The sequence below is a fragment of the Xenopus tropicalis genome, chromosome 2, assembly GCF_000004195.4.
Source record: "Xenopus tropicalis strain Nigerian chromosome 2, UCB_Xtro_10.0, whole genome shotgun sequence".
NCBI lineage: Eukaryota > Metazoa > Chordata > Amphibia > Anura > Pipidae > Xenopus > Xenopus tropicalis.
In genome coordinates, this window is record NC_030678.2 from 116,082,578 (window position 1) to 116,099,505 (window position 16,928).

Genomic DNA, 16,928 nt, shown 5'->3' on the forward strand with positions numbered 1-16,928 from the left:
GGGGTTTTCTGGATAAAGGATCTTTTCATAATTTGAATCTCCATACCGTAAGCCTTCAAAAAGTTTATTTCGATATTGAATAAACCCAATAGGCTTGTTTTGCCTCCAATAAGAATAAATTATATCTTAGTTGGGATCAAGTACAAGTTACTGTTTTATTACTACAGAGAAAAAGGAAATCATTTTTAAAAATTAGAATTATTTGCTTATAATGGAGTCTATGGGAGATGGCCTGTCTGTAATTTGGAACTTTCTGGATAACGGGTTTCCAGATAAGGCATCCCATACCTGTACCCCCTTTTGTAAATATATATTTCACTGTATATATTAGAATTTACCAAGAAGTTCAATGACCATAACAAAACACAAGGCTGAAGCCCCTGTTTATAAAAATACATGCACTTGCATAGATACTAAATTACTTATAAAACAGGAGACCAGGGAATGTGCATTAATCAAACCCCTCTCTGTTGTGTGCTTGTAGCTAATATGGCCAGATCAATTGCACTCCGAGTGTACTTGTGTATTTTACATAGCCTGGAGTGCTCCCACAACTCCCCTATTTGTTAACTACATATACAGTTATACATCTGCCAGCTGGCTCTGTTCTGTAAAATTGGTCCCATGTTCAGCCACATCATTGAAATTAAACAGAAATTATATTTCATATTTTAGAGCCTTGTTAATCAATATGCACAACTTGCTTTCGAAAGGACTAAATTGCATCCAAGCTATATGGATTCAAGCATCATGCACAACAGTGTGTTTTAAATCAAGTCTTATTTGGCTAGAAGTAGTATTGGGAATGCAATGGCATAAAGGGCATGGGCAGTCAATTTCTGCGAAATAAAATATTGATGACTTCTTGTCTCACTTAAGCAATGAAGTTCTTTATGTTACTTTAGGTAATAATATGATTTATTCAGCTAAGCTGGTGCAGTCACTGCAGCTCTGTTATTGTTAATGGGGATGTCAAAGCTCTTTGTAAATTGGTTCAGCGTGCTTCACGATTTAATGGGAGTAAAATATTTTGTATATGATTTATGCAGTTAAGATTTTATAATACTGTATATATCATAAAAGCTGTAAATGATGGTGATATTTCCAAACTTTGTCCATTTAACCAACTTCTACACATCAATACAGCCTTCAGACACTGGAGTTCTGATCCAACATGAACAAAATCTGGAGTTTGTTCGTTCTTCCCGACATCTATGTGGATTTCCTCCAGGAACTCTAAAAAGATACTGCCAAGCTAGTTGGCTCCTTATAAAAGTGACCCTCATGTGTGTGATGTGATAAGGATCTCAGATAGTAAGCTTAATAAGGTCATGGGGGCTGTTATAAATAGTAAAAAATGTTTGTAAAGCACTTTGTAAATTTGCTGGTGCTATAATATATGGCGTATAAGGTCAATTAATAATAATAATAATATTAAATAGGCTTTAAATAGGGTTTTTGTGTGACCAGTCAGATCTCGTCTTTACACCATTAAAATTGTGGCCAAAGATATTGGAACCTCTGCATTATTGTGACTTGTAACTTTTTGAATAAAGCACAAATTGCAACTGGGCAATAATGTTTGATTCATTACAAAGACAATCGAAAAACCGTGAAAACCTGAATTTCAGTAAGTGGAAACTAAGGGTGTCCAGATCAATGTTGGCTCAGATCTCTCCCACTTCAAATGTTTTGCTCATATACACAAACAGCAAAAAGAGAGAGCTCACCCCATACTAAAATCAACAATGGCAGGAAACACTATAAGAAATAAACCCATTTATCATCATTTGTATTTCAATTTATTTAAACTATTTATTTTTATTTCAAGCTTTTTTGAGCTAAACTCACAAATTCGAGGTAGTTAAGTTTTTTTCCATGATTTTATTCAATTGAGTTTTTCATGTTTGGATGTTTAATAAATAAGCAGTCATTTGAGTTTTTTATAAATTGTGAGTTTATTCAAAGTAGAAAAATTCTCTAAAACCTCACAAATTCAAATTTTGATAAATATACTCATAGAATTTTTTTTTTGATCTAGCAGTATGTAACTGGAGTTTCCAATCCAATGGAATGAACAAGGCTATGGCTTGGCAAAGTTTTCTTTTTTTTCATAAAAGATCCCAGGAGTAGATTGTCCAGTTTCCTGTTGTTATATGCTGCATTAGAGAACATTATTTAACCATTAACTCTGTACTTTGGGTGAGCTTTCCTATTCTTTATTTATGTCAGTGATTGACTGTACTAAAGGCATTGTGATCATATCATATTAATCTTGCATAGGAGATGTAGCTTTGCAAAGGACATCAGTTGAAGGCTTTTGTTCTTATGCAAGAGTTTTGTGTCATACTTATTTAAGCCTCTGGTTGCTCATCCATGTTTTCCTTTATCCATTCAGTGTACCTGGATACCCTGGTGTACACACCATATTTCTCTTTTTTAGCACATCCTAGGCCCCAACTGACAATACCAGTAAGGAAATGGGTATTCTTGTACTGTGTAGCATGTGGCCCCCCACTGTCCCCTTTGCAAGAGTCCTTGCTGCCATCAGTGTATCCTGCACAGAACATGTTTTGTGAAATATTCATTTGAGTCTGTCTGATGCAGTCCTGTGTCTTGACTCGGGGCAGCTGTACTCTTTGCAGTAGTTCAGGAGTTGCCCCACTCTCAAGCAGGCGTCCCCAGCCACTGACTGTAGAGTATCTAATCGATAAGAGCTCTTGTACAGCAAACTGTTTCTCAGGCAAACATAAAGGGACCACATAGTCTGTATAGTTGACAGGCGTAGTCAGTTTAAGGAGGGCTATATCATTGTCATTATTTGTTTTAGACCCATAATAATGTTCATGCATTATTATTTTAGAAACTTTGCTCTCTTGCTCAGTTCCCTCTGGTGTGCCAATTCTATGTTCTCCTGAAAGGTCAAGAAAAACACCAAGTTTCAGTTTCGAAGCATGCTCAGTTTAGCAACAGCATGAATTTCTACAAGTGTTTCTAACAATGTCTAACTGAAGAATAGTACAGTTATGGGACCTGTTATCCAGAATGCTCAGGACCTGGCGTTTTCCAGTAAGGGATCTTTCCATAATTTGGATTGCTATAATTTATGTTTGCTAAAAAAAATCATTTAAATACTGAATAAACCCAAAAGGCTGATTTGCCACCAGTAAGGATTAATTGTATCTTAGTTGGGATCAAGTACAATTTTCTGTTTTATTATTACAGAGAAAAAGGAAATCATTTTTAAACATTAGAATTATATGCTTATAATGGAGTCTATGGGAGATGGCCATTCCGTAATTCAGAACTTTCTGGATAAGGGGTTCCCATACCTGTAGAACATAATGTCACTTATTGGTACAAACAATACATTCTATCCATTTAGGCTCCATTCTTGTAGGGTAACCATTGGCTTCATTATATGAAAAAAATCCTCTGTGGGGTTGTAACATGCACCCTTGGTTTAGTTCTCAAACCAAGACACATGACTGGATTGGGCACAGCCTTTGATGACCTTTGGCCATGCCCCTTAGGCAGTGGAATCAATATTTAACTGGTAGTTCACCTTGAAATTTCCTTTTAGTATCATGTAGACAGAGGTATTTTGAGACATTGTGCATTTAGTTTGAATGGAATGAAACTATGTTCTGGTTGTTAGGTTCACACTTACCGTAGTAACCAGACATTAAATATAAATAGGAAAGGGCCTTATTAGATAAGCGATAAACCATAATAAGAGAATTACAAATCTAACTGCAGGGTAAACAATCTTTCTGATTCCCAGGGTCAGCGACCCTAACATTCACTTAGCATTGAAATGTTCAGTCTCAAGAGAGGCAAAACCAAATGGCAAATAACTTATAGTCCTCACTCACAAAATGAAAAATAAGACCATTTCCAAATTTGATCAGAATATCAATATCTACAATATAATAAAAATCTATTTTAGGGTGAACTGCCTGTTTAAATGCTGCAGTAAGATCCTCTTGAGATACCACTCTATGTATCCCCCTAGCCCAGTGATGACTTACCTAGCACTACCGTAAGTTTGTTTTCTGGAAGTGGCTTTAAACAGTGAGCTGCTGTGATTACCCAGTTTGGGGCAATTAAAGTTCCACCACAAATGAATATTTCGTTATACATCAGAAGAGCCTGCAAAGAGATTTATAAAGATCAGAAAGGAGCAATGAAAACATGAAGAAATCCTCAGGCAAAAGAATAATAACAATGCACATTCACATTAAATGTGTTCCATCTTAATGTAATAACTGACTTGACTTTATTAAAAGCATGGGAGGCTGATTTTAGGGTAGGGCAAAGAAAGTGTTTGACCTCCAACACACAGATGTTTAACAACAATGCTGCAGCAGTGCACTCCTTGCCTAATCATTGCATTCAAACTTCCAAATTCAGTAGGAAAAAAAATAATTTTAACAGAGAGTTAAAGTGCAAATGTATTGTAAACACCATCAGGCTATAGAAACTTATCTGACAGGGCAGTGGCACATGGGGAGATCTGTCACCTCGGTTAAATCTCATCAACCCCAGGTGACAAGTCTCGACTGAATGCTTTGGCACCGGTGATAGTGAACCGACATTGGCAAAACACATGCTGCAAATTGTGTTCTGAAGTTTCCTAAAGTTTCCTGTGCAAACGTCAGGCAACTTTGGAAAACAGAGTGCTACATATGCCTTCCCACCAGTGATTCACTTTATTGCTGGTGACACTTTTCCCCAGTGACTGAGGTCTTGAAAAGGGATCTAATTTGAACCCTATATTGAATAAAATTAAAGGGGAATTTATTAAAATTCGGATTCTTGAGGTTTTAGGACAATCACTTACTCTAAAAAAAATCCGGGAAAAAAGCGAAAACTGCAACTTTTTTGAACTGATGCATGAAAACCATAAAAAAAATCTGTAATGGACCACCCATCTTCTGCTTGTGATAAAATTTTAGTAGCAAAATAAAGACTGACCTGAAAATAAAAAGTACCCAATCTCTAGTGATAAGTATGACTGTCAACTATGGGAAAACTATGGAACTATGGAAAGCCACAACCATAGAGAGAGTACCATAAACTATGGATGCATCAAATCCCACATTCAGTACAAGATTTGGACAGATCTAAGTGCCTGGCCAAACTGAATCCAAACCATCAAAATCAAGGGCACACAATTAAGGAGATAGCAATGCTGCTCTCGCTGATTTCCCTCCTTCCTTATGCTAATTTGCATATGCAAATTGGGGCTCAAATTCAGTTCAGAATTCTGCCAAATCCTTTATTATTCAGTGGAATCTCAAAAAAGTGGATCCTGTGCATCCCTACCTCAAGCTCACTATATGGGAATTGCTAGTAGTGTAGGGCTGGAAACAAAGGGCAGAACTAACCAGTTACTGAGATGACTTTGGTGGCAAATTCTGCATTGTATTGTAGTAGAAATTATCTGTCTCTGATTCTTGATAAAGGCCCCAGTGAGGACTAATATACTGACTTCATAAATACTTTGCACAATTCACACAGCCAGACTCTTGAAGAATCCCATTTACTACACTGGACTTTCTTTTAAATTAACTTAAAGTAGTTGTTTATATATTCAACCTAATATTTTTTTTAGCTGCAATCAACACACTCATGCTGTGGGTAGCTGACAGATTTCACCTGCTCTAGTTGGCTAGGAAAAAATGTTGGGCTGAGGAAATGCGCTTATTAAAAACAATAAAACCTATTTGTGATAAAGAATCATCAAGCATCCACTACAGTATGGGTACATATTTATGTATTTATGTAGGATGGTAAAGGTTTTCCCAAACATTTAGTATCTATCCCTAGCACCTTGATAAGTTGGGAGGGGGAGTATTTCTCTTAGTTACAGAGGTGTCAGGTTTCCCAAGCTGATAAAAATGTAAGCCCTCAGTTGTTCTGCCTCTTTTGGATTCCCCCAGTCACAGAAGGAGGTGAGGTGTGCTCCATAGGGTGGCGGTAGGCCCAGTACAGACTAAGCAAGTATCAGATTTTGTCATAGTTCACTCTAGGAGCGAAAAATGAGTACAGGATTATTTAGTGAGCAGTCTTGCGCTCCAATAAGGAGATTAATTGGGTTTGTTCCCTGCAGTACCTCTGCAGCCATTATAGGGTCCCAAGCACTTAGACTCAGGACTAGATAGACCTTGGAGCAATTTAACTCTGTGGGCTTCACCTAGTGATGAAGATTGGTCACCAGGAGGCAGACTTAACTACTTCATGATTCAAGTCAGAGATGTGTGAGCCATTTGTCCTCTATTCCTTAACATCAATTGAGCACAAACCTTCCATCTTGAAAGATTGGCTTTGAGATATAAAATTGTTCAATAAACTATTCCACTATATTAAGAACCACTGGTGCCCACATTTATTGAGAAAGTGAATTGAATGTTGTGTGCACACATGTGGTTACCCTTCCTCCAAGTTAAGAGGGAGCCCGCCTAAGGATACAGAGTCTAACATTTGAAGTGCTCACCAGGAGTCGCTTTTTGCAGTTGGAGCAGATTCACAGTAGCAGAGCATTTTGGGGTACCCCCCCATCCACCTGTTACATTTATATCAATAAGAGTTCCTCTTTATAACATATTGGGATCAAATCTCTTATAAAGAGAGAAGGAAACACTGTCACTCTAAAACTTAATTAATAATTAACTAGCTGGAAAAACAAGGTGCTTTTTGTATCTTTCTTACCTGCCAGGGGCATTCACCTTTTGGACACATATCACCTCCCACAATCCGTGCACGTTTATTTACATTTTTCAGTACTGGAATTTTGCCACAAGGATAATTAACTGGAACAAAATAAACCCCCCAAATTAGAACTAAGCTATGAGTAATAAAAGACTTTATAAGGGGCGAACATTGCCTTGGGATAACTGCTGCCATAAATCAAGAAGCACTGAGACTATATAATAGTTATTTGAGAGCATATAACTATTTATCTCACTGTACAAGTCATATTTATAATGATGACAAAAACTAAGTTAAAATGTACTAAATATTACCTCATTAAACCCACTGGATTTTGCATACAGTCAAATGTATTTGCTATATAAATTATTAATGCAAATGTATAGTTGAGTGTAAAATTCTGGAAAAAACAGGTATTACCGGTAACTTGGAACACCAGAATGAACTGAATGAATGTCTGTGTTTTTTTAAGCCCTCTCATCTTTTACACTACAAATTCCTTGCTACATAAATTTGTTCTGTTGGTTATAGTGGGTTCCCCCAAGGCCTAGAGTGTAAATGAATGGTGTTATTTTTGGTGATAATCTGGTTTGCCATTTATTTGAATCCAAATCTAATCTAAAATCTAAAAGTGTAAGCCCCCCCCCCCAAGCTAAGCCATTGTTTTTACTGCTCCCCCCCCCAACTCAGAGTAAGGAATTTCTTCTATACAGTTTCCATTTTAGATTAAATGCATACTTTATCAATTGACAATATTGTTGAGAATGATTTTCACTAACCTGTAGGTTCACACGATAGACCATCAGCTCCCAGTTTATAGCCTTCAGCACAGGAGCACTGGCGGCTTGTCGATGAGTTGTCATGGCAAAAATGTTCACATTGCCCATTGTCATAAATGCATTTCAGCATGTCCCTCAAGTCTGAAAAATAGCAGGAAAGGTATTACAAAACCTAGGAGCATATTGTGTAAAATGTCAAAATTGTCTCCATTTCATTTGGTGTACAACCTAGCATTTCAATATCAAAACAAGTCATATACTGAGAGATTGCTGGTGATAAAAGTTTAGGGTCAAATCCAAGGTTTTGAGGACCAGGCAATGCAGGAAGACTGGGGAATAAAAGTGAACCAAGGATATACAATCAGTAGCTATTCTGCTGTTACTGACTCCTACATTTCCCAGCAACTATTAAAAGCCAAGTGTTACAGGTTGGACATCCCTATGTCCAACAGTTATTGCCAAGTATATCACAGGTATGGAGCCCCTTATTTTTAAACACAGAAATTATTATTAAACACATAATTCTATTATTTCTTTTTTTCCCTGTAATAATAAAATATTACTGTACTCAAGTAAGCAAAACAATCCTATTGAGTTTATTAAATGTTTCAGGGATTTTTTGCAGACTTAAATTATGGTGAGCCAAAATATGAATCATCCTTTTATTAAGAAAACCCCAGGTCCCAGGTATTCTAAATAATAGGTCCTATACCTGTAATATGTTCTTTGTATTTTTACTAAGTGCATTGCCTTTGCAAGAGGCCTTTTCACAGGCTTGGTCTAACCTATATCTGGCTCTTGGAATTATCACAAGAACAGGCCAAAAGCTAATTATTTAAGTGAACACAATATATCTTTTACAAAGAATAATGATAGGTTGCAAGTAGCTAGCATGTTTACTTGTTTCACAGTGCCGACCCTCATAGCCCATGGGACAGGTACAGATATATGACTGGTGCTGGTCAAAGCAGGTTCCACCATTCATGCACGGGTTGGAGAGACACTGATCTCCATCTGCAAACAATTTGCATTAGTTAATGCATCAGTACAGTAAAAAGAAATTGTTTTTGCTAGCTGTGTCAAATCTGGTGCACAAGTATAACAAAGTTATTTGACCTTATGTGTATTTCTTTATAGGGCACTCTAGCAACTACAAATAATAAGCACCAGTCTGGCACCTACTGGGCCCGCAGCTCATGCCTGTTCTTCTGTCTCTCTCATTACACCATTGGAATAGTATTTAACTAATCATGTGATGTGGCGCTCAGTGTTATTTCAGCCATACTCATTATACATTAAAAATGAACTGGATACATCCTGAATTTAATTTACCTGTGTATACTTTCCAATATTCTTTCTGAAATACAAAAGAAGATTTATTATCAGAAATGCATGCTACTATATCTACATACATTATTATTGTAATCATACATAAATTGTTTGATAACTGAAGTGTTAGCCTTTGGGTTTTTATATATTTATGTATTTTTAGCAATTCATTGGTTTTGTGTCCCTGAATTAATGTGGCTATACACAGTCAAATCTGCCCACCTATGTGCTGGGCCAAATCAGGCTGATCTGATTGTTGGCCTATGGAGACCTGTCAATGTAAGACCACATCAACGCACCTAAGCTCACTTTGTCTGATGGGATTTGCAAACCTGCAGGATCTTTAGCCAGATATTAGACAGGCAGGGCCATGGATTTAAGGTGAATAAATGGGCAGATAACCTACTTACTCAGTTTGAAGGGGCCAAATCAGCAGCCTAAATATGTATATCCACCTTAACTCATGCTAAAATCCTGGCCATCAGGCACGGCAGAGCTTAATTACAGTATCAGGAAATTAATACACCCATGTATGTTTTCTTGTATATTAAATGCATACACCCATATAATGTACAATGCTGTGTAATACGTTGGTGTTTTATAAATATAATAAAATAAATACACATAGGTATAATTATAAATGCAAGCAACTAGCATTATTGATATAATTTCATATCCCCTTTCTTTCCTAACTGTTCTGCTTTACTTAATATTATAAATGTTAAATGATTGGTTCCAAAATATTTAAAGTACAGCATCATCTTTGGTTGTAAGTAGGTCAAAATAAGGACAACTTTAAAAAAAAATTTTGGTCTACATTCACTTGGTCAGGGTCATTGACCCCGCAAACAAAAAAATAAACAGTCTTAAGGGGCACATTTATTAATATTTGGGACTTGAATATATTAATTCAAAATTATTCTTTCTCCATTTTGTTTTTGATCTTACATAGTTAAGTTCGGTAGAAAAAAGACCATCAAGTTTAATACTTCCAAGTAAACCCAGCACACACAAACCTATACTGACCTATCTATACACTCACATACATAAACTATATATACAACCAGTAATACTAACTGTAGATATTAGTATCACAATAGCCTTGGATATTCTGATTGTTCAAGAACTCATCCAGGCCCCTCTTAAAGGCATTAACAGAATCTGCCATTACCACATCACTAGGAAGGGCATTCCACAACCTCACTGCCCTCACTGTGAAAAACCACCTACGCTGCTTCAAATGGAATCTAAAGGGAAGTGGGGGCCTCTGGTGCGTTGATCGTTTTTATGGGAAAAAGAACCCCCCCATCTGCCTATAATCCCCTCTAATGTATCTGTACAGAGTAATCATGTCCCCTCGCAAGCGCCTCTTTTCCAAAGAAAACAACCTCAACCTCGACAGTCTCACCTCATAGTTTAAATCTTCCATCCCCTTAACCAGTTTAGTTGCACGTCTCTGCACTCTCTCCAGCTCATTAATATCCTTCTTAAGGACTGGAGCCCAAAACTGCACTGCATACTCAAGGTGAGGCCTTACCAGAAATTATGTTTTCGTCCCTCGAGTCAATGCCCTTTTTTATACAAGACAGCACTTTATTTGCTTTAGTAGCCACAGAATGACACTGCCTGGAATAAGACAACTACCATTTTAACACACTACCATTTAGTACAGTGGTTCTCAACCTTCCTAATGCCATGACCCTTTAATACAGTTCCTCATGTTGTGGTGACCATTGGAAATTTGTGTTTTCCGATGGTCTTAGGCGACCCCTGTGAGAGGGTCGCTCGACCCTTAAAGGGGTCCCAACCCGCAGGCTGAGAACTGCTGATTCAGTAGATAGCTTGCTTTTATATTGTTTCTACCAAAATGCATAACTTTGCACTTGTCCACATTGAACCTCATTTTCCAGTTTGCTGCCCAGTTTTCCAGTTTTGTCAAATCGCTCTGCAAAGCGGCAGCATCCTGCATGGAACTTATAGTTTTGCACAATTTTGTGTCATCAGCAAAAATAGAAACAGTACTGTCTATGCCCTCCTCCAGGTCATTAATAAACAAGTTAAAAAGCAAAGGACCAAGGACTGACCCCTGCGGTACTCCACTAACCACACTGGTCCAATTAGAACATGTTCCATTTATTACCACTCTCTGTAATCTAGGTTTCAGTTGGCAAGTTTTTAATTTTTTGGTGATATCTAGAGGAAAAATAAATAATTAAATGTGGGGAGAAAATACATTAAATTTGAAATGCTGTTGGGATTAAAGAAACAATCCTTGTTAAAATGATTTTCCCAGTTCCCTTGCTTAATGTATTAAAAAATGAGCTCCCAAGACTTTAGTTTTTTCTTCCAGTTCCTAACAGTAATAAACCTGAGAACTAAACAAAAAGGTAAGTAATTTCACAAATTACAAAAAAAAAAGACTGAATATAAGAAGCACGAAAAAATAAAAGTCAGAAGAATCTGAATCCAAATATGAAAACCTCAATATCTTTCGAATCAAAGAGATTTTGTGTGCTTACAATCAAAAAAATCACAAAAACCTTTAAAACAATTATTTTAATTAATATGCAATTTGCCTAGCTCCCATTGACTTCTACATAACCTCGCCAGCTTTAAGATGGAGTAGTTTTGTATTAGTGTTTTTCTGGTTTTTACACTTGATAAATTACAAAAACATTGTGTTAATTGAGTAATTACTAAAATACATGATTTTCATCTTAATTTACACTACCCCTTTATAAAAAAAAGTATAGGCAAACATGTCATGATGGCACTGAGCCTGGTGTGAATGAATAGTGATGAGTGAATCTATCCTGTTTTGCTTCACCAAAAAAATCACAAAACGAATGAAAAATTTGTCAAAAGAATCAGTTGTATCTATTACACACAATCGACTAGAAGCAAAGTTTAAGCATCACTTTATGTTAATGCCACATAAAGAACAACAAATACATCTTACTAATTCCCTGCTTTGCTGTTTCACCACTAAGCTCTTGCCTGCACCATGATATGAATGAAAGAGAGTATTACTGTGCGTCTGTCATCCTGAAAGATTTCCCTGGCCTCTTCATAGGAACAGATCTCTTCAATACATTCTCGTTCAAGTGATCCTGCTTTAAATTCTTCAAAAAAGCTATTGGCTCTTCTTTTTCTGCTGTTCAACAGACTATGGGCCCTTTTGTCCTGTAAGAAAACTGTAAGACAAACAGTGGGAAACAGTCATGAGATACTACATGGTCTATGAGTGTTGCACATGACAAGGGGACTCCTCAATTGACCCTTCGCCTTGAGGCACCCCACTGAACCCCCTTGTTACATATCTCAATGAAACACCAGGAGACAGAGGTGGAGAAAATGGCCACACCATTTATTCACATTTTATCAAATAAATAGGACCTTGCCAGCCTAACCCAAGGCAATATTCTAAAGCCATAATTCCATAAGAGGTCGCTACTATGCTCTGCCGTTCCTCGCTGAAGACTTGAATGAGTATTAGACTGCCTCTACCTACAGAGAGGATGGCCCCAAACTCTGCTACCAGCAGGAGCTGCATTACCAACCATGAGAGAAGTTCAGCAGCCCTGCTGCCGGTCCTGGATCTGCAGTGTCTCGATGATAGGAAATCCAAGCAGGCTGTCACCTAGCACAAGCAGTAGTAGCGTCTGTATCTATCAATCCACCGTGCAGTCACAGGAGAGAACCTCCTTTCTCCCTCTGCTAAAATGACCTGTGCAGTACTCTGGCAAGGTCCTACCGCTGCTGTGACAAATAAAACTTAAAATATATTATCATATATCCACTATTTTGATCCAGAGGAAGGCAAAAAACCCAACCTGAAGCTAGTGCCAATTATGCCTCAAGAGGGAAAAAATTCCTTCCTGACCCCCTGGGCGATCGGAAACATTCCCTGGATCAAGAAATCGTTAACATGAATTAAACACAAAGCTGACTCTCAAGTTTATACCATATAAAGATACAGAAAGCACAATATAAAAATACATTCAGGTAAAATTCCACATTCAGCTATTAATAGATAATATGAAAACCAAAAGAAGAGAAAACTCCTGACATTTCTCAAAATATGCAAAAAGATGGAGGGTGGGTGGGATGTTTCTACCTGCTCAGAAGATAAGGAAGTGAGTGCTTTTCTGACATCACATCCCTCTCTTTCTCCGCCCCTCCCCAGGCCAGCCTTCTCCTGCCTTAACTCTTTCCTTCTCACCTAATCACAGTTGCACCTGGTTCTGCCAATCTCTAAACATAAACCAGTGTAATCTGGCTGCTGGTTATTCGGATCCCTTGTCATGCAGCCCCTGTGCTTATATCTCCAGGGCTTTCCTTTCCTGCAGAGACTACCCCATGGGGGAGAACCAGAGGAGAGCTTGGAGGCATCCATTTAGCATGGCAGTATAGACCCCAACCACTTGCACATATTGCATAAGGCCTTGGACTAGCATGCTAGATACTACATTTACAGACATGAAGAGAAGGTTTATTAATTTGATGCAAAAGTTTTGCATCTACACCCTCTTAATAAATGACCCCAATGACCTTAATGAGCTCTACTGACACTGTGCAACTGTTTTTGGCAGAAATTATGGTTCTCAAAATATGTTTATTCAAAAAAAAAAAAAAAAATCTCGACTCACCATCTGCAGACTCTCTATATCCACCAGCAGCATCCTGCAACTGAGCCAGACTGGCATCTTCTGCAATTTGATATGAAAGAGGAACTTGACATTACTCAAATATCTTCATACCTTAAGCCTGCTAAAAAATCATTTAAATATGGAATAAACCCAGTAGGATTGTTTTGCTTCCAATAAGGATTAATTATATCTTAGTTGGGATCAAGTACAAGGTACAGGTATTGGACCCGTTATCCAGAATGCTCGGGACCAAGGGTATTCCGGATAAGGGGTCTTTCCGTAATTTGGATCTCCATACCTTAAGTCTGCTAAAAAATCAATAAAACAGTAATTAACCCCAATAGGATTGTTTTGCATCCAATAAGGATTATTTATATCTTAGTTGGGATCAAGTACAAGGTACTGTTTTATTATTACAGAGAAAAAGGAAATCAGTTTTAAAATTCTGAATTATTTGATTAAAATGGAGTCTATGGGAGACGGGCTTTCCGTAATTCGGAGCTTTCTGGTTAACGGGTTTCCGGATAAGGGGTCCGATACCTGTACTGGTTTATAATTACAGAGAAAAAGGAAATCATTTTTGAAAATAAGAATTATTTGTTTATAATGAGTCTATGGGACACAGTATTTCCATAATTCGGAACTTTCTGGATAACAGGTTTCCGGATAACGGATCCCATACTTGTATACATTTTTTTTTTAAAAAAATATAAAACAGTACCTTTACTTGATCCCAACTAAGATATAATTAATCCTTATAGATTAATCCTTATTCATGCTTAATGCCTTAGCAAAAGGGGAGATAAGTGTAGGGAATACTGTACTGACTTTCTTCATGCCAATAAGGAACATTTGCAGTTGGGGTCATGTACAAGGCAGCCTAGGGAAAGATCACAAACTAAGGCAAAAATTATGGATAATTCATAAAGAAAAAGGTATTAAAACTTATATTGTATAAAGAAAAAGAATGACTAAAAGAGGCCTGGGCACTGACAGGGCCTAGTGCATCAGTGACTAACAGCAGCAACTTAATATACAACAGTAAAGGCATCAATAAGTGGACAGAGTCTGACAAAAATTAATCTCTGCTCATTATTAGAACTATAGTACTTCACAATGACACATAAACTTCAACTAATGGAAGGGTCAGTTCTAGGTCCCTACTGCCCTTTCCTGACAGTAATCAGGAATCATAGAAAGGCAGAAAATAAAATGCAGTTAAATGTAATATTTGAAATCCACGCAAGGGCCAACAATTCCCTTTAGCATGCACTTCTGTTTCAAGACAACTAACCCCTGCATACATGCTGCCTTATACCTAGAGGGGCACAACTTTCCAGGTATTTAACTGAAAGCTAGCTGCCTTACTGTCAGTCAAATATATATATATATATATATATATATACTCATTTATTATCAGACTGAAAATAAGAAAAGAAACATTTTAAGAAATATTTTTGTAATTAAGCCAAGGGCAGTCTATAATGCAAAAATGATACATTTTTGTGCCTATTAGTGCCACTTGGTGTCGAGCTGATCTTTAGCCAGTCCTGTTATTATTATTATTGGTTTTTATACATACCTGCAAAGGTTGGAATGTATGAAAGGACCATAAGAAAACAGAAGCAGAAAGCTTTTTTGTGCCCTGGATCCATGTTGCAGGAAATCTCTTTCTGTTATAAATCCGCCAAGGGAGAATAGTGTGTCCAAAGTTCTTTGTTTGAACATCCAGGACTGGGGGGAGGTGACTGGATGACCCTGACAGTGCTCTGTACTGGGAAGATCTGAACAACATTGGAATTGCTGGGAATGTTTAGTCATAGATCTACATTTATTGATTCACACAATGTTTCCACCATAACAAGTTCTCACCTACCTTCACTTCCTTCCTGATTTCATCTACTTCCTACCATCCAAAATCTTTAAAGGCATATGTATTTAAATATTATGCACTGGTGAGCATTGGTGTGAACTGTATTTTCACTTCACAGGATCTGCCAGAGTTTACATAAAGAAGCAAGCCATGGGTGGTACTATTCATGCTCCAGTAGGGTTCTTTAGAATGCAAAGGAATTAGAGGAATTCATGGCTTTATATATATCTTTCACATATAAAATAGTACTCTTGTTGAAATATCTATTTGTTGGAGAAACGAATATTAACATTAACAAGTTTCCTATAGTATATGTATGTACTATGTAAGTTTCCTATAGTATATGTACTGTATGTACTATGTCAGTACTATGTAAGTTCCCTTTAGTATATGTACTGTATGTACTATGTCAGTACTATGTAAGTTCCCTATAGTATATGTACTGTATGTACTATGTCAGTACTATGTAAGTTCCCTTTAGTATATGTACTGTATGTACTATGTCAGTACTATGTAAGTTCCCTATAGTATATGTATGGTGTGGGGGGCAGTGTTAGATTTGTGTCACATACATCGTTCTGAAGTCCATAAGCTCTATCTTGGTCTCATCTGAACACAAAACATTGGGTCACTCTCAGGCTTTCTGGCAGACTCCACATGTACTTTTACATGGCTTGTTTTTAGTAATGTCTTCTTTTGTGCCACACTCCCAGGGCAGTAGAGTGCATGGCAAAATAAAGGTAGACACTGTAACAAACCTATTTCACTCTGCTATTTCACAGCTTGGCTGAAAGTTGCGTTTCAGAAGGACATTATTCCCAAACACAAGCAGTTCAAGAATTAAAAGGCAAATTCACTGCAATGGCTCAGTCAAAGCCCTTAAAGCAGAAGGAAAGGCAAAGTTACTTGGGGGTGCCAAAATGTTAGGCACCCCCAAGTGACTTAAATCAATTACCTTTTACCCTGGGCTGGTGCCCCTGTTGGGAGAGAACAGCACCAGCCCGGGGTACCTGCAGCAATCGCTTCCTCCTTTCTGGTTCCGTGCGCATGCGCATGCGCAGTAGAGTGAAAAACTGAACTTTAACAGAGAAGTCGGCTTTTCACTCTACTGTGCATGCGCCTGTCATAAGTCCTTCCAAAACGAAGCCGGAAGGAGGAAGCGCATCGCTCCAGGTACCCCGGGCTGGTGCTGTTTTCTCCTAACAGGGGCACTAGCCCGGGATACGAGGTAAGTGACTGAAGTCACTTGGGGTGCCTAACATTTTGGCACCCCCAAGTGACTTAGCCTTTCCTTCTCCTTTAATCCAGTTGAGAATCTATGGTACTATTTCAAAATTGAGGTGCATACGCGTCACCCAACTTATCTAAATAATGGGAGCAAATCTGCCTGGAAGAATGGGCAAAAATTAATACTGAATAGTGTGCAAACTCGTACATACTTATCCTAAAATACTTAAAGGAGAACAATACCCTGAACAACGTAGTTCTCTATAAAAGTATATTGCATAAAGCAGCTTATATATAAAACCCTGCTTCATCTAAATAAAACATTTTGATAATAATGCCCTTTTTTAGCAGTATGTA

General features: G+C 37.6%; 1 protein-coding gene across 1 annotated transcript; it reads right to left on the minus strand.

The window, feature by feature from the left end:
* Nucleotides 1–1,939: 1,939 nt before the first annotated feature.
* f7 (coagulation factor 7 (serum prothrombin conversion accelerator)) lies at nt 1,940–15,197 on the minus strand. The gene is given in 9 exon segments (NM_001079351.1): nt 1,940–2,914; nt 4,032–4,152; nt 6,715–6,815; nt 7,494–7,634; nt 8,394–8,507; nt 8,826–8,850; nt 11,853–12,016; nt 13,472–13,531; nt 15,054–15,197. Coding segments are annotated over 9 exon segments (1,359 nt in total). The 5' UTR covers nt 15,127–15,197; the 3' UTR covers nt 1,940–2,354.
* Between the last annotated feature and the right edge of the window lie 1,731 nt (nt 15,198–16,928).